This window comes from Sorex araneus, chromosome 2 (genome assembly GCF_027595985.1).
Source record: "Sorex araneus isolate mSorAra2 chromosome 2, mSorAra2.pri, whole genome shotgun sequence".
Classification (NCBI taxonomy): Eukaryota; Metazoa; Chordata; class Mammalia; order Eulipotyphla; family Soricidae; genus Sorex; species Sorex araneus.
The window spans coordinates 369,492,671-369,515,026 of record NC_073303.1 but is presented as its reverse complement, the minus strand read 5'-3'; the positions used below and the strand labels follow the sequence as shown (position 1 = coordinate 369,515,026).

The window sequence follows — 22,356 nt, the reverse complement described above, 5'->3', positions numbered from 1 at the left end:
TGTCCTCGGTCAGGCAGTGGGAACGAAACTGAGAGCGTCCCCGGAACAGAAACAACCAGAATCAATCCCTTCCCAAACGCCACGGCTTAGCTGCTGTTACTGTCATTTCTAGATGAGTGCACAGTGGTGCCGAGGGAGGAAATATTGTGTTCCATCCGTATCGTGGCTGGCAGGTATGCGGCCATCAATCCCAGCTAGTGGTGGAGGTAGAACAGCTGAAAAAGGATCAAAGCGGGATGGCTAGTCTAAAGCCAGTATTTTGCTTTGCAGGAACAAAGTCCACGACTTGTTCTGGTCTATCCTCACAAAGGACATCCAGAAAAGCTTTCTCCTTGGGTCCTCACGCTTTAGAAACTGAAACTGAACCTGATGTCTGAAAGTACAGTTATGAGCATCTTCCAAGGAGAGAGGACCACGCAGTCATATCCAGCTGGAGTATGACGTGCCCAGGATTCAAGATGCAGGGTCCGTGGCTCTCACGAGGGGTAGGAAGAGCTATCAGTCAAATTCTGGGCTGAACATGAGATTATAAGCTTTATAGTTTTCCAAAGAACTGGAAACTCCGGGCAGAACCACCTGTAAACTAATAAACCTGAATGCATTACATGATGGGAGTCAAGGAAGAAAAAAAATATTTGAGGGGAGATGCTGCATGATGTCAACTGTCTCTCAAGCCACAGCAAAGGACCGGGAGAGAAAGTCACGCACTGGTTCTCGATGACACGGCCTCCATGCACCCTCAGGCGCGCTCTGCCTTTCTGGTCTGACTTATTCAGTCACATGCAGCTCGGAGGCACAGCGTCTGCACTGCATGCGGATTCCTGGCACGGCCAATAAAACCCAACCTGGGTTGACGAGAGAGACTCGGGAGCCAGACCCCGGGGCTCTGGCCACTACCGGGAAGGGGCCCAGTGCACTGCAGTGAAAGGGTACTGGTACTTCGGTAGTAGCTATGGGAAAACAACTTTGAAAAACACAGTTATGTAAATTAATGTTTTCTCAAATTAAAAAAAACTGATCTCAAACTTGTAAAATAAAGTAAAATCTTCAAGATATGTGGCACTGTATCAGTGAGATAAAAACGCTGACAAGTTTCAGACACAAGTAAACCCGACGTCTGCTCATTACGCTCCCCTGCTGCTAACATGGAAATAAATGGGCCGAACTGCAAGAGACAGGTAGCTTGTCTGGTGGGAGAACGCCACCAAAAGGCTGCAGTGGAAACTCCTCACACGGAATCCGTTTCGGGTGCTCACCTTAGGTCCACGTGCTTGATGTGAGGCATTCTCCTTAAAGCCTGTAGGTTCAGGCTCTCGAGACAGTTTCCAGACATACAGAGTTTCTCCACCGCCGTCAGCTTCTCCAGCACCTCCGGAATGTCGGTGAACTCGTTGAACGAAAGACCAAGGTAGCTGAGCTGATGCATGTTCTCCAATTCGGCAGGGAGGGTCTGCAGAAAGTTCCCATCCAACAAAAACGTCTGCAAGCTATTAAGCAAAAGAAAGACAAAGACAACAGATATATTTTAGTTCTGTATGATCAACACACTAGTTCCGTGAGCACAGTTCATACTGCTGGTGAGAAATAACCAGCTATAACCTGTGTTAGAGTAGGGCGTGCAGTGCCCGCCCAAACAGAGCCGAGTGCTCCCACACTCCACAGTTGTCGCCATGTCCCCAGCCCGATTTCGCTGCTTTGGGACCAGAAATGAATCTGCTGAAAAATTCAGATGCACGGGTTTTGTGACTGAAATCTCCAGGCTTTCGCCTAGTCCTCTACCTGTAGACACACACACACCACACACACACACACACACACACACACACATACACACACACACACACACACACCTGCTTTCACCTAGTCCTCTCCCTGTATTTTCAGGAGTCCCAGCAGTGACACACACACACACACACAAACACATACACACACAAACACACACTGGCTTTCATCTAGTCCTCTCCCTGTATTTTCAGGAGTCCCAGCAGTGACACACACACACACACACACAAACACATACACACACACACACACACTGGCTTTCACCTAGTCCTCTCCCTGTATTTTCAGGAGTCCCAGCAGTGACACACACACACACCCCTGCTTTCGCCTAGTCTTCTCCCTGTATTTTCAGAAGTCCCAGCAGTCTCTCTCTCTCTCTCTCTCTCTCTCTCTCTCTCACACACACACACACACACACACACACAGAGATCCCCCCCCCCCGCCAGCTTTGGGACCAGAAATGAATCTGCTGAAAAATTAAGGTGCGCAGGTTTTGTGACTGAAATCTCCAGGCTTTCGCCTAGTCCTCTCCCTGTATTTTCAGGAGTCCCAGCAGACAGACAGACAGACACACACACACACACACACACACACACACACACACACACAACCTGTGCTTTCGTCAGGAGTCACAGCGCACACACACACACACACAAACACACACACACACACTCCAAAGCCACCACCCAGTTAAAAATTTCACTCCAGCTGTACCACCCTGCTAAAAATTCTGTACTTCCTGGAGCAAGCTCGCAAGCTCTACAACACTGATAAAGCAGGAGCAGCACGCCACACTGGACAGGATATAACGGCAACCAATCTTGATTAATAAAACACAAACACAGAAGGCTTCACCTGTAACAATATCTTACTCATCTCTTATACAAAGACTTCATGGCTCTGTGGTGTGATGGAACAATTTTTACTAACTTTCTTCTAAGGAAACTTTTTTTAATCATTCTGTCAGCAAATTACTGATAACAAACAATATAAAATAAGTTGTTAAGTGCCTGGCTGGGAAGTTGGAGCCAGTGGTGGGGGTGGTGCTGGAATGCTGAACGCCTGTCACGAAGCACCACGAGCAACTCTGTACACCACAGTGCTTGAATCAAGTGTCGGGGGAAATCTGCACTTGCAGGCATTAGCCGTTCCATGTAAACTCCAAAATATACTAACACAAAATAGCTTTAAAAGTGTTACTGATGACAGGTGAGAAATGACTATTACCATGACAAGATCCAAGTACAAAAAAAAATTTAATGTGGCAAGCTCCCCGTGGCATATTCGATATGCCAAATACAGTAAAATAACAGGTCTCATTCCCCCGGACCCTGAAAAGTGCCTCCAATCGTTGGGGAAAATGAGTAAGCAGAGGCTGCTAAAATCTCAGGCTGGGACAAACGGAGATGTTACTGGCGCCCAACTTAGTAAATCGATGAGCAGTGGGATGACGGTGATAAGGTGATACTTTAGATTCCAGAGCTGAAAAGTATATATGTAAATGAGAATAGGCATTTTATCATATTGTATTAAATGGTTTTAATTCTTATTTACATAAGTCAAAATCAGTGATCACTAATTATCTCTTACGGATTTATTTTCTGATCATTCTATGGGCCAGTTCTTAAAGTTTTGTTGGGATAAGCAATATAGAGGAAATTTGTTATGTGCCCAAAGGGGCAGGCTGGCGTTGGGAGGGAGATGGGACACTGGTGGAGGGAAGGTCACCCTGGTGGCATTGGAACACTTGAATGCTTTGTTTCAAGTTGTTTGCTTCAAACGCTTGAAACGACTGTATAATGACCAATTTCACAAATCACGGTGTTTTTAATAAAATAATTAAATAATCAGCATACAAAAAAAGTAGGGCTTGCAGCAATAATGTATCAGAGAGGAAAAAAAACAGATATAAACATTAATCCTTTATTGAAAACAAAAATTATGATCAATTTTTCCAATTTACTAGCAGAAATAATGGGAGCTCGCTGCAGTGTGAACCAGCCCAAATGGTTTTTATTTTTCCAACTCATTTTTCAGACTTAGACCTCCATCTAATTCAAAAGAGAACGTGACCCGTCCTTTGTGTTCAGTCACATTTGTTCTCGGGGATCCTCGGTTCTAGATAAGGAGGTTTTGATTTCCCGGCTGTGTTTCGCAGTACCCAGGGTTTAACTCAGCCTCACCGAGTGAGGCGCGGGCTTGAGCCCCAGCCCAAGGCTCTGTGCAATTTTTACTAGACAATGTCCAGTGAAAACGAGACCCTCAGACTCTGCCCACAGAACTGCGGGCTCTGAGAAGGGGTCTGAGGGCTCCAGTGTGGGGAATGCTGACCGGGTCCCAACCACAGGCAAGGATCGAGGGTGTGGGGACACTGCACCCCACCCCGGACAAATAAACTTGGGCACTCTAGTAAACCAACGTCACCTTGACATAAAAGTAAACGCATTTAAATAAAACCCTGTGAAGAGTGTAGAGGCTAGCACAGCGCAGGGGTCACATGATCAACAAGTGAACCGGCCCCAGGCAGTGCCCCTGGGTAATGTCCATACGCACTTGTGCATCACCCCCACGGCGGCGGGCACGGCCTGGAGGGCGTTGCAGGACACATTCAGCTCCGTCAGCGTTGGGATATTGCAGACCGCTAACGGGAAGTCCCCGAGACGGTTGTTGGAAAGGTTGAGACTCTTCAACTTCGTGAACCTAATTCGGATAAAACAAGAGGAAAGAAGAGAGAACGTCACGGCTGAGTAACGGCACACGTTTCACCACGTCCTGAGGGAATCCAGCCAGCTCTCCACACCAATGGGGGAAGGATGGAGTTTTCTGGAAAACAGCAAGCAGCAGACTGCTTCTTCTGACCTACTATGTTTTTAAAAATAAACAAAATTAGGGGCCAGAGAGATAGTAAGTACAATGGGTAGGGCATTTGGCCTTGTAGGGCCAACCCAGGTTCAATCCTCAGCATCCCATACGGTCCCCAGAGCATCACCAGGAGTAAGCCCTGAGTGCAGAGCCACGGGTATGCCTGAGCACTGCCGGGTGTGGCCCTGAAAGCAAACAAGCACTGTAGCACTGTCGTCCCCACCCCGTTGTTCATCGATTTGCTCGTGTGGGCACCAGTAACGTCTCCTTGTGAGACTTGTTACTGTTTTTGGCATATCAAATATGCCACAGAGAGCTTGCCAGGCTCTCCGAGAGGGATGGAGGAATCGAACCCGGGTCGGCTGCGTGCAAGGGAAATGCCTTACCCACTGTGCTATCACTCCAGTGCAAAACAAAACAAAACATGAAACAAAATTAGGACTCTGAAACGGAGTTGAGGGCTGGAGAGAGAGGAAAGGAGTGAGGCGTTCGCTTGGTGTGGCCGGTTCAGCTGCAGCCCTGGGATTCGGGTGTTGGTTTTTGGTTTGGACCACACCCAGCTCTGGCTGTACACCAAGGAACCACTCCTGGCAAGCTTGTGGGACCAGACGGGGCCCTGGGAATCAAACAAGCGCCCTCCCCACTGTGCTGTTTCTCCAGCCCTCGGGACCCTGCTCTGATCCATGGCACCGGACACGGTTCCCCGCAGAGCGCAGGAAGCAGCCCCTAAGCACTGCTGGCGGTGGCCTGAGTTATCCCACCTACTCCGGGACGGGGTCTGGCCACGGGGGGGACTGGTGCAGGTTCTCTCACCCTAGTGCCCACACCTGAGACAGGACAGGGGGAAGGCGAAGTGCCGGGCTGACCAGGGCTTGGGAATTCCCATCACACACTCGGAACCTCTGCTGATCGGGTCGGAAGCCGTCCAAGCCAGACGGGGCGGAACTGTGCTGTCTGCCCCGGGTGCTGTCGAACCAAACACCAGCAGCTGGGGCATCCCTTAGCCCCCGGCCAGCTCCTCCTCGGCTCTCCCCTTCTCTCCTCAGCGCCGTCCTCATTTTGCCTTTCCAGTTCCAGGGGCCCTTGGCCTGCCCGTGGGTTTCCATCGTCTCCATTCCTCTTCCCCACCCCAGAGCAAAGCATCTCTACCATGCACTGTCATTTCCTTCCCCTTCTCTCTCACCGCCCATCTCTCCTCTCCCCAGCGACACGAGGACAGTCCACGCGGAACCCACATCTTGACCCCAGACCAGACCTCCCTCCTGTTCGCTTCTGCCAAGGGCTCTTCCACTGTCTTCCTTATCCAAGCAATGAAAGTCTCTTTCTCGTCTTTCTCCTGCGCCCACCTCTACACAACTTACACAGGAGACAAGGATGGACTATTGTAACGTGACACTAGTCCTTCATAAGCTACCCAAGCCGAGAACCAGGCGCTGGACATGCCTAGAGCAGATGCACACATCCTAAAAATAAATCTGGTCAATGCATTCAGCATTTAACAGCAAATATGATGTATTTGTTGAATCCTGTAAAATTGTCAAACTTTGTACTGAACAGCTGAAGTTTATTCTAGAGAGAAAAGTGACAATGTATCAATTTCACAGGTTAAAAGTGTTACCATGACATTTAAAAAACTTTCCACAGATAGGGGTGGAGCGATAGCACAGTGGGGAGGGCGTTTGCCTTGTACGCAGCCAACCCAGGTTCGATTCCCAGCATCCCATATGGTCCCCTGAGCACTGCCAGGAGTAATTCCTGAGTGCAGAGCCAGAAGTGACCCCTGTGCATCGCCAGGTGTGACCCAAAAAGGAAAAGAAAACAAAAACAAAAAACACCTTTCCACAGATGGAGTACAGACTCGATATAATTAGAAATTAAGAGAAATAACCCGGGCTGGAGAGGCAGTGTGGTCTTTGGCAGGGCTCTTACCTTACACACGGCAGACCCGTGTTACACATGTTGGACCCCGATCACTGAGCACAGAGCCAGGCATTAGCCCCCAAATATTTTCAAAACTATTTCGTTTCATTAGATTTTTTTCATAAAACTATGTATGTTACCACAAATGGGTTTATTCATCCCCTAAATGAATACACTGAAGTATTTGTTCAAAACTGTCATAGAAGATATAGGACATTAGCTATTTTTACATTTCATATAAACAGTAAATTTTTAGTTTGTGTCAAAATATTACATATGGCATACTTAGATTTAAAATATCTTTTATTTTTCTGAAATTCTAATTTAACTGTTCTTTTTTTTAATTCTTCTAAATCTGACAACCCTATACTGAAACAGATGAAACTGATGCTCTTGTCCACGAGGAAATGGTATCCTACTTTCTCACCAGGACTCCTGGTTTGGTGGAACTGGCTAGTTTGAAAATATGCATGTAGCTGAACCCTAAAGAAAAGGTCCTCCAGGGGCCAGGGAGATGGTGCAGAGGGTAAGGGGCACACGGCGGGCTGGGTTCCATCTCTGACACCCGTATGGCTACCCGAATCCTGGCAGGAATGATCCTGAGTGCAGTTAGGAGTGAGCCCTGAGAACAGGAAGGAGTGGGGGGAAGGGAGGAAGGAGGGAAGGAAGGAGGGAGGGAGAGAGGAAGGAGGGAAGGAAGGAGGGAGGGACAGAAGAAGGAAGGAAGGAGGAAGGAAGGAAGGAAGGAAGGAAGGAAGGAAGGAAGGAAGGAAGGAAGGAAGGAAGAAGGAAGGAAGGAAGGAAGGAAAGAAGGAAGGAGGAAGGAAGGAAGGAAGGAAGGAAGGAAGGAAGGAAGGAAGGAAGGAAGGAAGGAAGGAAGGAAAGAAGGAAGGGAGGGAGGGAGGGAGGAAGGAAGGAAGGAGGGAGAGAGGAAGGAAGGAAGGAAGGAAGGAAGGAAGGAAGGAAGGAAGGAAGGAAGGAAGGAAGGAAGGAAGGAAGGAAGGAAGGAAGGAAGGAACAGCCTAGTAAAATGGAAGAAAAAAGGATGCACCGGGCATTAACAACACCAGAAGTATTTCCAGGACTTTCAGAGAGCCGAGACCGGAAGAAGCATGGCCCTCTGGAAAAGTGTCAGCGAAAGGAAGAACGTGTACTTGTCTAAGCCACGCGATTTACTCTGACCCGCCTGAGACTCGCAACGCAGCAAAGGGTGAAACAGAGGAAGGCGGCGGCGCCACAGAGTGAAAGAGCAGAAAGGAAGCTGCACGAGAACCCCTTTGGCGGGCAGCTCCGAGAGCGTCACGAATGTGCCCACGGAGTTTAAACAATCACGAGCTGGAAACCCAGAGGCGCAGTCACTCTGCATCAACCCCAGGACAGGAGCATCGCCAGGCAGAGCGTCCCGTGACGAGAAGTACTGTCCCTTCTGGCACAAGCGCCGCCCCCAGGACAGCAGGTGTCATTCCTCCTGGCCCTGTCCTCCCGGCGCCGGGCGTGGACAGAGAGGATGGGCTGGGTGGGCCGGGTCACCCTACTGGCCTCCTCCCGACTCCGCCTCGTCCAGTGCGGTAGGGCTTTTGCATCTGCACCTATTGTTTGCAGGCTCAATGTTATTTCTCGGAGGAAGAGGGGGAGGAGGGAACATACCACTTAATGAGCTGTCAATTTGACGATAACTAAAACATGACGTGAGGCTTCCGGTCATTCTCCTGCCGGCGACCTGTCCATTGCACGGAGTGGTACTGACGGGTGAGAATCCTGCGTCTCTCCACTCCCTCCGGGGAGCCCGCCCTCCTGAGTCTTCCAAGAGATGAGCACAGAGCTCAGTAACTTCTCTGGCAAACAAGGCCTGAATTACTCCTGACAACGCAAGTTCCCTGTCAGGATTAAAATTTGTCCATTTTGGGAACTCTCACCCTTGGCCTTCCAGTTCCCTGCCGGCCTGTGGGGTGCAGCCTCGAGAAGGGCTGCTAACGATCCCAACGGCCCGGCAGAGACCCAGAGAGTGTGAGATGGGGCTAAACGGCCACCAAGGCAAAGCTTTAGAGAGTGACTAGATGAGTTCGGTGGTGAGCAGAGGGGCGAGCCAGGTGCCAGCACCCTGCCAGAGGACCGGGAACCTCCGTGCCTCCTGAAGAGACTTCAGACACTGCCACATGGCCAGATGAGCCCGTCGGGCTCTGTGTGTGCAGGGCCAGATTCTGAAATAAATCTGGCCTTGAACAAAATATATAACTGGGATAGTGCAAGTAATTTCATTTGAACCAGTATTACAGTCCTCAAGCCTTAAAACTTAAGAATTTTAATTTTCAAAACGGAAATCAAATAGCCACTGAATATCGGTTAAGCAGAAGTGAATAAGAGTGAAAGATGCGTAAATATCATCTTCACGTCAATTATAACAATAACCACAGCAATCAGTTTGGCAGTAACAAGGAAGTGTCCTTGCTGAGGCTGTAAAAGATGAAAAGGAATACCACAGGACACTCTATGGTTTGTATTTTTTTTTTTAAAAACTTGTATCTGTATGTGACACAGCAGTTAAGTCTAGAGAAAGTTACTGAAGTAGATATACTGCCAGGGTGTCTCGGCGTTTCCAAACCCTGAGACGATCACTGAGGTCACTTTCATTCCCCAGGCTCAGAGATGTGGGTGAATATCAAGCACCCACTGCCCTGCTGGACACGTCTCCTGCTCTTCCTTCCGAGGGGTGAGTACATGCACTCTCACCACCAGGGTCTCTGCCCTGGGCCAAAGATGGCCTCAGACCTGGGGGAGTGTGTGTGGGGGGGGGTGCAGGGGGAGGCGTGAAATGCACTTATTTTTCACCTCTACCACCCGCCACCCCAAAGGTATTATCGGCAATGAGGGATGATGACCATTTTCTAAAATGTTTGTATTATCTATACCCAAATTCGTTCAGATAGCTCCAGATGTCCCCCTAATCAACAACCCAAAACCAATTTCCAGAGGAGGCCATTTGCTTCAAGATAAACCTGGGCCCATATAAAAAAGAGAGCTCAGAGCAAAGAAATGAAATCAAGTCAACATTTATCTGGAGTTTTGAAAGAAAAAAATTCTGCTGATTCTTAAAACAAAGCTTCATCATAGAATATTACCTTTAGCAAACACCAACGGGCACTGCAGGCTCAGAGAATCAGCCTCACTTAGCCCCAAGCTCAGAGCACACTTCCAATTTTTTTTTTTTTTTTGCTTTTTGGGTCACACCCAATGATGCACAGGGGTCACTCCTGGCTCTGCACTCAGGAATTATCCCTAGCGGTGCTCAGGGGACCCTATGGGATGCTGGGAATCGAACTCAGGTCGGCCATGTGCAAGGCAAACGCCCTACCCACTGTGCTATCACTCCAGTCTCCACACTTCCAACTCTTAACACTACAAGCCACGGAAAAGGACAACCAACTCAATGACACGTTTAGTAACCAGCCTTCTAAGGAAGAAAACTCTTAATTCTGCATTTCCAAAGAAAACTCAGAGTTGCCTTTAAACCAGGAAAGCCAAGGGTCACTCAGGGTCCACCTGTGTGGACAGGGAGAAGGCAGGGTCGTGAGGTGACTGACGGGCCAAGGGCAGATGGGACAAATCTACAGTGAAGGACTGACGAATCAAATCATAAACGTCCTCCTCGTCGTTCGTGTCTTAAATATTCTGCACTATGAAACAAAACTGTGGTGTAGCTACAACACTGTGGCCACACACAAAATGTGTTCTGCTACCCAAGAGATCGCTCTAGCAATACTCTTATATTGAATATTTCTTTCTCTCTCCAACTTCACAGCCAAAACTAATTAACAGGAGAGAAGGACTGGCACACACTTAAGCTGCGGCTGGCGGGGGGCACAGAACAATCGTTAGCTCGAGCCCTTCCCGGCTCAGCAGACAGAAGCACACCGGGCTCCTGTATCTCCATCCTTTCACGAGGAAATAGATCTCCTTGCAAGCAGCCACCAAATTTCAAAACGTCTTCTTGCAAACAAGCCCCTCCAGCAAATTTAACTCTACAATTAGGGCAGAAGAAGTGGTTTCATTAAACCCCAAATGCATCCAACGCTTGACTCCAATATTCCTACTACCTTTAACGAGGTAGGTACTTTTTTTTTTCCCCCAAGACAGACCAACCATAGCCCTACAGGCGTATTTTATCTGGCCTCCCCAAAAATACTTAGGGTGTGAAGCAGAGCCATGTTTTCCAAAGGCAGGAAATAAAATACTAAGGTTGGCTAAGAAACATGAGAAAATACACAAGGCGAAAGCTGCAAACGCTCAAGGACTTCCCTCCCCCCACCCCGCCTGGGACTGTGCGCTGGCACAGACACACGTCAGCTGCTCTTCCTCCCTCTATCCCATCTTTCTCCAGACGCGGAGATTTATCTACAAGGTTCTTCCTGCACGTGAGGTAAGAGGGATGCCTACATGTAACCCTGTATAAGTTCAGAAATGGGCCAGAAAGGCAGCTCAGCAGTAAAGCTTGTGTTCTGCATGCTGAAGGCCTGGAACCAATCTGGCCTTCTGGGTCCACTGGGCAAGGACCCCCGAAACTGCTGGGAATAACCCCCGAGCACACAGAAGGGGGAATCCCCCAAGCACTACTAGGTGTGTGGCCCATGATATAAAACTTAAAAACTCAAAACAAATAAAGGACACAAAAACCACATAAATGGCAGCAGCGTCGTTCGAAGAGATAATAGCCATTCGTTTCAGGTGGGTGAAAATCCTCCTCACTTCCCCTGTACTGGGAAAACTTGAGTCTAAGCAAGAAAGCACCGTCTGGTAGAAGCACGTGCCAAACGCGGTCGAATGGGAGCCACAGAGGAAATAGCACGTGTTTGACTCACTGAGGCTCAGAGAGAAAAATCAATATCGTTTTCTGGAGTTATTACTCACCACAAGTGGGTCAATTAAAAAGAGATTCCCTGAGCGATTGGATTTCTGTGTCGGCGTAACAGCCCGAGTTTAACTTGTTTGTTCCCTGGGGCGGGAGGTGGGGGGGGGGGGGGCGGAGACCCTCTGGAAATCATTAGGCCTCAGTACTAAGCACTGGGCGAGCGGCTCGGAGCCTGCGGTGGGAACCCGCACGCAGGGCATGGCCCTGTGGCTCTCGTGGTGACGCCAGCTCCCAGCGGCTCCCGGGGGAGAGCGGCCGGCCTGTCAGCGCGTGTCACCGTCACTCTGTCGGCTTTTAAGGCAAAGTGCGCTCTGCCTGGGCCATCAAAATAACACATGCTCATCTGACCAAACCCCGCGAGACGCCGCCTGCTTTTCCCCACCCCGACCTCCTAAAACGGTTCTAGTCAGGAGTGGAGGCGATCCCTGAAACCTTTTTCTCCTCAGAAGACACCCAGAGGCCTAAGCAGGCAACAGCCGGCCTCCCGGTCTCTGCAGGGGGTTCTACCCCACAGTCTGTTCTCACACGCTTGTCTCCTCCCCGAATACCCACCAAACCTCTTTCTGCATTAAGCCTGAGCCCCCTCCTCTGCACACGAGCCCACCCGCTTAACGGGGTTCATCCTTCCGCTGACCGACAGGACGACTCCTAGGACTTCTGCTGTTAAACTCACTCAGCAAGTGTTTCTGTGCGTCACTGACCTTCTTTTGAAGGGCCGCAGAGGAGTCCAGCGCCTTGTCCTTAGAGGCCGAGTGCAGTGCGGCTATGTTCCCGGGGCAATGTGGCCCCGCATCTCCCCTCGAGATGGGGATTTTCGTGTCAGATGCTGCTCTGTGTGTGTGTGGGGGGGGGGGGGGGGGAGGGACGGGGGGAGAGGGGCTCTGCCTTTGGAGCAGTCTGCACTCTCTTTTAAGCATGTAACTCTCACTCGCTCTCTCTCCCTCTTTCCCCTTCATAAAAAACTCCAAATAAAATTTGCTTTTACTTTAAAGAAAGAAAATCCAAAAGTCTCTGAAAATGCAAAGATTTTTTTCCCATTAATTCACAAGGTGTCAAGAGCTGACGGGGAGGATGTGGATATTCGTTTGGTCTCGGTGGAAACTTCCATGTGCCTTACTAATGGAATTCTGAAGGCATTAAATTATATTAGAGCCTATGGACCCTATTATTTTTAATAATCTGAAAATTTCTGAAATCTGAAACCCAAAGGGCCACAAAAGCAAGGGATGGTATATTTACTGCTAAAAATAAAACTGGGAGGTCCGAGAGTAAGTCCAATCTAAATTTTCGTGTGTACTATAAAACTGATCAACAAGCTGTAGAAACGCATATTGTCCCATCAGCCATGCAGGGAGGCTTTCTTTCCATTCTGCTTGTACAACCATTTAACATTAATATTCTTTCTACTGCTTTTAATCTGGAGGCAGAAACAAACAATCAACAAATAAAAAACCCCGCAAAGCTACAGGGTCATTTCAGTCCATGGGCACCGGCACCTCCTCTAACATCCAGCCCCAACCTCCACCCATTTCCGACTGGGGTGCTGTCCTGCACGCCTCACTCTGTGGGTGCCCCCCGCCACCAGGCACCGCTCACAGCACCAGCTGCCGTGTGTCCATAGACACTGGCACACATTCAAAAGAACAGAAGCAACCAGTGCTGGCGTGGATGTGGGGAAAAAGGGACACTCCTTCACTGTTGGTGGGAATGCCGACTGGTCCAGCCTTTCTTGGAAAACAACACGGACAGTCCTTCAAAAACTAGAAATTGAGCTTCCATATGACCCCGCAATACCACTTCTGGGAATATATCCCGAGGATGCAAAAAAGCATAGTATAAATGACATCTGTACCTATCTATTCATTGCAGCACTGTTCACAATAGCCAAAATCTGGAAACAACCCGAGTGCCTGAAAACAGATGACTAGTTAAAAAACTTTGGTACATCTACACAATGGAATACTATGCAGCTGTTAGGAGAGATGAAGTCATGAAATTTGCTTATAAATGGATAGACATGGAGAGTATCATGCTAAGTGAAATTAGTCAGAAAGAGAGGGACATGGGAATATATCCCAGAGAGGCAAAAAAGTACAATCGAAACAACATCTGCACATGTATGTTCATCGCAGCACTGTTTACAATAGCCAGAATCTGGAAAAAACCCGAATGCCCCAAAACGGATGACTGGTTGAGGAAACTTTGGTACATCTATACAATGGAATACTATGCAGCTGTTAGAAAAAAGGAAGTCAAGAATTTTGTAGTTAAGTGGATGGGCATGAAAAGTTTCATGCTGAGTGAAATGAGTCAGAAAGAGAGAGACAGACATAGAAAGACTGCACTCATCTATGGTATATAGAATATCAGAGTGGGAGACTAATACCCAAGAACTGTAGAAATAAGTACCAGGAGGTTGACCCCATGGCTTCGCGGCTGGCCTCACGTTCCGGGGAAAGGGCAACTCAGAGAAGCGATCACCAACTACATTGTAGTTGAAGGCCATGTGGGGGAAGGGAGTTGCGGGCTGAATGAAGGCTAGAGACTGAGCACAGCGGCCACTCAACACCTTTATTGCAAACCACAACAGCTAATTAGAGAGAGAGAACAGAAGGGAATGCCCTGCCACAGTGGCAGGGTGGGGTGGGGGGGAGATGGGATTGGGGAGGGTAGGAGGGACGCCGGGTTTACGGGGGGTGGAGATTGGGCACTGGTGAAGGGATGGGTTCCCGAACTTTGTATGAGGGAATTATAAGCACAAAAGTGTATAAATCTGTAACTGTACCCTCACGGTGATTCTCTAATTAAAAATAAATAAATTATAAAAAAAAAAAAAAGAAAGAGAGGGACAGACAGAGGACGACTGCACTCATGTGCGGAGTATAGAATAACATCACATGAGGCTGACACCCAAGGACAGTAGATACAAGGGCCAGGGGGATTTCCCCATAGCTGGAAGCCTGCCTCATGAGTGGAGGGGAGAAGGCAGATGGAATAGAGAAGGGATCACTAAGAAAATGATGGCTGGAGGAATCAGTCAGGATGGGAGATGCATGCCGAAAGTAGATAATGGACCAAACATGATGAGCTCTCAGTGTCTGTGTTGCAAGCCAAAAGTAGAGAGAGAGTATGGGGAATATTGTCTGCCATAGAGGCAGGGAGAGGGTGGGGAAGGTAGAGGGTATACCGGGGATATCAGTGGTGGTGAATGTGGAGGGATGGGTGTCTGATCATTCTGTGACTGTAACCCAAACATGAAAGCTTGTAACTATCTCATGGTGATTCAACATAATTAAAAAAAAAACAACCCAGATGTTGTGTGTCACATGATGCGCCCTGCCTCCTAGTGGTACCCCGCACCCCCCCCCCCACACACACACCCCATGTCAGGGGAGACTTCTGACACACACTAATTTCTTCCATTTGTATTTTGTCTGACAAAAACAGGCAAGAGTTGGGAGTCCTTTAAGTCCTGGTAAAAGAGTGTCAGGGGGCTGCTGCAGGTGGGGACCCCACAGGACTGAGGGCTTGTAAGATACACACGTCTAAAGACGCTGCAGAATTTCCTGACACCAACAGGCACCAGCTTCTGACTTCTGGTCCTACTGGACCTGCTGCAAGCAAGCCAGGGACCAGTCCACGAGAGGGCCTGCATTGGCTCCTAGGCCCCGACAGACGGACAGAGCCTGTCCCGTCACGGCACACGGCTGGGGGAAGGCTGACGGCGAGCTCCCTGACGGCCCTAGGCTCCCTCTCATGACTCTCACCTCCTCAGTTGCATTTTTTGCGCAATGAAAACATTTTCCTATTTTGGGCCCGGGAGCGAGCTCCAAGGGCAGAGCGCGTGCGCAGGCCCTGAGTTGGACCCCCACACTCCCCCCCCCCCGCCCCGCCCAGTACCATTCTCCGGGAGTGTGGTATAAGATGTTGGGTGGAACTGCTGGAGTGAAAAAACCACCAATATTTTTTTTCATGTTAAAAAAAATAGAGAAAAGCTACAATAAAACTAGCTTATCTCTGCCACCTAGGGTTGGAAGCTGACCAACCACCAGTTGAATTTTCCTCGGGGAACTGTGCTGACTGACTGAAAATTGAATTGGCGTAGAGTGGTCCCTACATGTGAATCAGTTCAGTTTTAGTTGATTTTTTTTTTTTTTTTTTGCACATTATCAATGTTCCCAATGTCGGGCAATTTAGGCACACAACTCAAATATATTCAGGTCTGTGCTTCCCAGATTGTAGTACTAAGCTCAGAATAAACATTCTTTTTTGCTGCAACTCATCAAGCTCTGGTTTCCTGGCCTACAAATTTAGACATGATTTCCTTTCTGAAGTCCATGTTTTTCACCGCGCTTGGGAAGGCTCGCCTGCTCCCCTCCAGAGTGCTGTAATTGTTCTCTTGAATTTCCTTCCAGTATTTATATGTTTGCATCTTTAATAGTTTTTTGTTTATATGCAATGTTAGGAAGAGGCCTGTTTTTCTACAATTTTCTTAAGTCAATGCCATTTTTAAAAATAAACTGTCTTAATATCCATTCGATTTAAATAAGTTTCATATAGTAGTAGGGGAAGAGAAAATTTTAAAAATGAAATCTCAGTGCCATTACAACGAAGAGAGAGCTGAGGTAAAAGCCAAGTTTCATTGACTATTTGTTTCTCTTCCCTGTTTTCCCTAAGAGAATTTATAAAGTCGTACGCCTGGGTATTTGTTCTTCCTAAGAGGCCGCCGTGGGGTTTGAGCTAGCAGAATGCTCTCATAAGATTATTAGTGTAGCCGTTCTCAAGTCTTCAGAAGGACTAATCTTGGGGAGGACATCAAAGTTTTGTCTGTTGTTTTTAATATGCATGAATACACTTCCTCTCAAGAAGCACTGGGCAGGCCAATCAATGAGAGCGCCATCAGCAGAAACGTCCTGGGCTCATCTTCCTTCCGCTTCTCAAATTCCCATTCGTTACTTTCAAACCTCACTGACTGTGAATTTTAGTCACGTGTTAATATTCTAATCCCGATTCAGGAATGACCCAGGCCACCTCGGAGGGGCGGACGCCGCATGTAAGAGAGCAAAGTGACTCCGAAAGCACGCTCAGGCGGCGTCCTGCGGGGAGGAGGGAAGCCAAGTGCCTTTGGCCCCCTGCTCCCGGGGGCTCCTCGTGGCTGCAGAAGCCTGAGAACAGCCGTGTCACCCGCCCCGTGGGCCGAGCCATCCCTCCCGCGCTCAGCACCCAACCCCACCGCCCTGCAACTGAGCCCTGGGGTGACTTTTCTCTTTCTTGCTGCGGGGCGCAGCACCCAAGTTCCAACTTGTGAACTGAATGTCTGTGACCTCATGTGTGCAACCCACTGCAGGGCAGTCCCCCGGCCTCCCCCCCTCCCCAGCACACGCAGGGCCCCTGGGGGGCGCAGGGTGCACACTTGCCAACGTGGAGCACAAGCCGCCTCTCAACATGTAAGCCAAAATAAATAGAACCCCTCCCCTCTTCATCTTAAGTCGCCCTCAGTCTATCTCTCCGTACATCACCATCTTACAATGACCAGGAAACAAAAGGAAGCTCGTGTGTGTTTTAATTGGGTTAAAATACAAGGTTTACAGCCGCAACAGGATTTGAAGCGAGATTTCCTACCGGCCCCTTGCAGATGTTCTAAAGCAGAGTAAGCACCGGCGGTGCCGCACAGACGCTGCTTTTCCCTAATAACAATCAAGGCAATAGAGATCGCACACTATCGGCAATAATTATAACGGACATATTGCAGTAAAGGCAAATTGAACATTCCCCCAGAGAGGAGTGCTCATTTTGCTCTCTCTCTCCCTTGAAATCGCGCAAACAGTGGGCTCCTAATTGGCTCCTGACTCTGTGCCAGATGCTGAAGTTAACCCTATGGATGCAGAGGCCAAGACAAAGCTCCTGACCGTGGAGGGAGAGTGAAGGCGGGGCAGGCTCCCGTGAAATCAACTCAGTCTGTTACAAGCGAAACCTTCCCTGGTCATCCAGCCTCCAGCACCCCTGCAGTGAGGACATTCCCAAAGACGAAGAGCAGCATGTCCTTTTCTGATTCCTTTATAAACCAGCAAAAGAATGACCAGAAAGACAAAAATGTAAGTGGCAATCAAATGTAGTGCTTATGAAATGATCACACTGTTCAACTGAATCACGAACAACCGTACTCATTTTTCCCCAACAGATCGTCCTAGAGGTCGGAGAGATAGTCCAGTGGGTAGGGTGTTTGCCTTGCACGAAGCCGACCTGGGTTCGATCCCAGCAGTCCATAGAAGGCCCCGAGAACTGTCAGGAGTGGTTCCTGAGTGCAGAGCCAGGAGCAACCCCTGAGCATCACCCAAAGTAGCCCCAAAGAAACAACAACCAAACTCCCCCCACCCAATATATCTGCCTATAGCTCACCACTTCAAAAACCACTCAAGATATTTAACATTAACCACCCCACCAGTACAATGACAAAAATGTAAAAATAATGATTTGTGTAAAAGGTGGAAAGCAGATCACTATGTCCGCTTCTCAAAGGGAGAAAAGATCCATGCACCGCTCTTGGATCAAATCCCAGCCAAATCATACAAGGATAGATAAAAATGAAAAACAGATATCTCTTTTATAGAGGATATCAGATTTCCAAGGGAGAAAAAGCATAAACTGAGCCAGAGAGGATAATTATGTCATGAAAATGTGCTCAGACGTGAGCATGCAAGCTCACATTACAAATAAATGAGGCATATCTGGAAGCTAATAAAAAAAAAAATCAATAGTCAAAAGTTTACTAAGTATAATAAAAAGTCTGATTCTAGGACTCCACCGTTATTATACCGAAGGATTTCTGAATTCCTATTATTTACAAAAAGTGTGTGAAGCAGACAGATGCCAATCAGGCACGGTTTCCACCCCCTGGGAACTCGAGACAGTTTTGGGGCAAAGCTGCCATAACATAAAGCAGAAGATGAAAACTTGACTTAAGAAAAAAAAAATCATGAGTGCTTGCAGAAAACTCACTTTTATCTATTGAGACATGAACCAAAATATCAAAGGCAAATAGCAAATGGAAAAAGAACACGGGTCCTCAGACATGAGCGTGAGTTGCCAAAATGCAGATTCTTGGGCTGGTCACCAAGGGATTCCGCTCCGGCTGGTCTGGGATGAGAACCAGGAATGGCTCTGTCTCCGGTCGGCACGCCAGGTGATGCTGCTGTAGGCATTTCGCAAGCACACTTTGAGACACTGATCTGGAGGGCAAAAGCCAGAAGGTGCACTCGGGAAACGTTAAACCAAAGCACGCTTGTTCTTTGGCAGGAAGACGCCCGCCATGGTAAGACATGTTCCACGAGAACCCCGGGCCCTGAGTTCCAGGGAGCAGAGGACGACACACCTAGGAATGCTTCTGACCAGGCACAGGACGGCCCAGCCCAGACATGCAGAGATGCACAGGTCACAGAACTGGATTCCATCTCTCTCCCATTGCTGCGCTTCTACCTACCTACCTACCTACCTACCTACCTACCTACCTACCTACCTACCTACCTATCTACACACACACACACACACACACAGAGTCACGGATCATACATGTCAGGGCCAAAAGCGCACGTTCGAACACAAATTTAAGAGCCAAAGGAAAGAACAACTACTTGGAAATTTAGACTCTGCTTGCCATTCGCTTCTTCTTTCTCAGTCCCACAGACCTGGCAAGGGTGTGGCGTACTCTGGAAAGGCCCCTGACAAAAGGCCCCTAACTCAGCCTGGGAAATGACAACAGATGGGCAACTCCTTCCGGTCAAAGCTCACTCACAACCAAGAGCAGCGTGAGGGGCATCAAAACTGCAGGCACAGGTCCGGAGAGAGAGCACGGGGGTGAACGCACTTGCCTTGCATGCGGTCGACCTCAGCCGGACCCTGCAAGGCAGGGCGCCCTGAGCACTGCCCGGAGGGACCCCTGAGCACAGAGCCAGGAAAACAGGCCTGACATCCGCTGGGGGTGACACACACTCCGGGCCTTCAGTTCCCGAAGGTTAGGTGCGGGAGCTGCCCGCGGGTCTAGAGTCAGCTCAGCCGGCGTGACGGGCGGCAGGGCTGGAGAGCCCGCCGGCAAAGGCGCTGCATCTGCCCCCTCGAGGGAGCAAGCAAAGGAAGCCCGCAGGAAGCCCGCTCCCAGGTCCCAGCTCTAGGACACGTGGCCGTCAACCACCGCGACAGAAGCAGCCGGTGGTCCCCTCGGCCGCGCTTAGCTCTGTGCCCAGGACGAGTGCACAGCAGAGTTCAGAATCAGCATTCGGCGCAGCAAACACCCACAAACGTTTCGCCTCACAGTCAACTCTCCCGGTGAGGCCAAAGCTCGGCAAGGACAGCAAAGAGTTCGACAGGACAAACAGAAGAACGGCCTGGCCAGAGTCCAGCAGGCAGTGCTGAGCCGGCCAAGGCCTCTGAGCGGCCAGCCTCCCTGCCTCCCTTTCTACTCAAACAGGGGGGGAGGAAAGACCCCCCTAAAGGATCCCAAGACGTCAGCAGGGCCAGCTGTAATGAAATCCAATCTGGCTGGGACACACACCTTCCGTTCCTTTCGGAGTTCACTCTTCGGAGAGCAGTGCGGCCGAGAGGAGGAAAATGGGCTATTCTTGTCGGACACGAGGTCGGGAGTCAGGGCCGAGGCCAGGGGTGGCGGCCCCCCGGGTTTCGGAGGCTGATGCCACAGAGGGGCTCTGCTTTGATCCTCAGGCAGGCGAGGCAAACGGGAAGCTGCTGACATGGAAGGCTTCCCGAGAGGATCAAAATTCCATCTGCGAAGCAGAGCTGCGCAAGAAGCTCCCGGGCCGGGAATTCCTGCAGCGTGTGGCCGGCCGCTCCGGGCCCAGCTCTGGAAATTCCTTCCCGAGGTTATCTCGGTTATCTGGGCGCTGCACTTGTGCGGAGTGTTTCCAGCACGATGGCGAAGCCCTGTCTTCATTGGCTGGCCTGGAATATTTCTCCTCTGACCCTGCATGGTCCAAGAAGCTGGACATCTTCAAAGTACTGCCGCTCAGGCCTGGCAGACGAGCCACCAAAGCCTACTAGTCCGTTCCCCTGGGTAACTGAATTGTCGCTGCTTCCACTGAGAGCAGGAATTATCGAGAAACACAGAAATCACGGATTTCACTAAAAACCTGGCCACGTGAACTCTTGGCAGGGATAATTAATAGGAACCACCGTATAGCTCTCAAATGCCCAACTCTGAAGAGGAGAGTGGAGAATATAAGGTCATTTGTTTTCTACTCCACGGAGATTAAAAATGTAGAAAATTCAGCTTTCTAAGAAGAATGGTTCTTGACAAATACCAGGCATAATTTGGAGGCTCTTGGAGCTTATTTCTTCATAACTTCCATTCTGCTGCACCCACAGACACGCACGCCCCGCCCCATTCCTTCGCGCCCACGGGAGCCCATCTGAAACACCTCCTGCTCAGTCCAATCAAATTTCCCTCTAATCAGAGTTCAAGATTTATTTCTTTTTTCCAAGCGGCCGCTTCACTCTCTCCTAGACCCAAAGATAACTCTGCCTTATTTACTAGCCAGCACTGCCTCTGAAGACGCACACACTTGCTTCCAAGTTCCTTGAAACCGCAGTGCCACTGACAGCCACCGTAAATAGCTACTGTCCCCTTAAAAAGTCACCTTGAGCACTTAGCGCTCAAAATGGTTCCAGGGTTCCAAGAATTTTTGTCGATTCTCTCCTGAAACTTACATAGTTACACACTTTTCTTGAGTTTGTTTTTGTTTTTGTTTGGGGGCCCCACCGGGCTGTGCTCAGGGCTTACTCCTGGCTCTGTGCTCAGGGATCACTCCTCACAGGCTCGGGGAACCAGATGGGGATCATAGCCGGCTGGTCGCACGCAAAGCAAGCACCCTGCCCGCTGGACTATCGCTGGCCCCTCACTGTCATATACTTCGGTCATTTTCTGTGGTGGGAAAATCAAGTCCACGGATTATAGGGTGTGTGTGTGTGTGTGTGTGTGTGTGTGTGTGTGTGTGTGTGTGTGTGTGTGTGTATTTATATATATATTATATGTAATATATGTTGAAAAGGGGAGAAGGAATAAAAAGATAAATAAACCCTATCTCTATTCTCAAGGACTTTACACGAAAGACAACTTTAGAAGTTCTCAGATGTCTCATTAAAGGTATCACGGATATGTGCATTTAGCACAAAGAAAACTAATAATTCAGGAGAAGAACGTTCACACGGGATTGGAAAATAACCAAAAGCCTCAAGAAAGAAGTCACTATCACCTGCCTGGGGGTCGGGCTGAGAGGGGTGAGCCGCACTGGGCTGCACCTGTGCCCGGCGGGTGACGAAGAGTTCCAAGCAGCGTCGAACTCCATGCCAGGGCCAGCCAGAAATCGTGAGCTACGCTTAGAGAATGGTGAAATGACCCCAGGTCCTTTCTGAGAAAGTCCATTATCATGTCCCTTTCAAACCTAACTCTCTTTTCCAGTTTCCAATCTTTTCTTTCGAATCCTTTCTGCATTCTGTGCTGTACAGAATGTCTCCTCATCTTACCTTCAACCCAAGAGAAATAATAATGCCCAATTTTCAGTTTCACTTCCCTCTGCACTAGCTACAAATTCCTTTTGCAAAGAGGTGGGGGGATCTACTCACCACACAGTTGAGTGATTCACGACAACTCCCACCATTCACTGACCACGCGCGAAGGGTCCACCTGGCACTGACCTTTGGGGGACACTTGATTCCTGCACTGCAGAAACTCAAAACCAAGCGGAGCAAACGCAGCAAGCCCAAGGAAGAATTAAGATAAGTATGAACAACTTAAATCATTTTTCCCTTCTGATCTCTCTCCTACGGTGGGCAGGAATTAAATGAAAGGTCAATGCTTAAAAGCTGAGGCAATACTT

At 49.1% G+C, this 22,356-nt stretch overlaps 1 protein-coding gene across 1 annotated transcript in view; it reads right to left on the bottom strand.

Moving 5' to 3' along the window:
- Positions 1-22,356, bottom strand: part of PHLPP1 (PH domain and leucine rich repeat protein phosphatase 1) — a 218,339-nt gene that overhangs the window by 58,181 nt on the left and 137,802 nt on the right. The window contains 2 exon segments of the mRNA XM_055124878.1: positions 1,257-1,487; positions 4,336-4,482. Of these exon segments, the coding sequence (XP_054980853.1) occupies positions 1,257-1,487; positions 4,336-4,482 (378 nt within the window).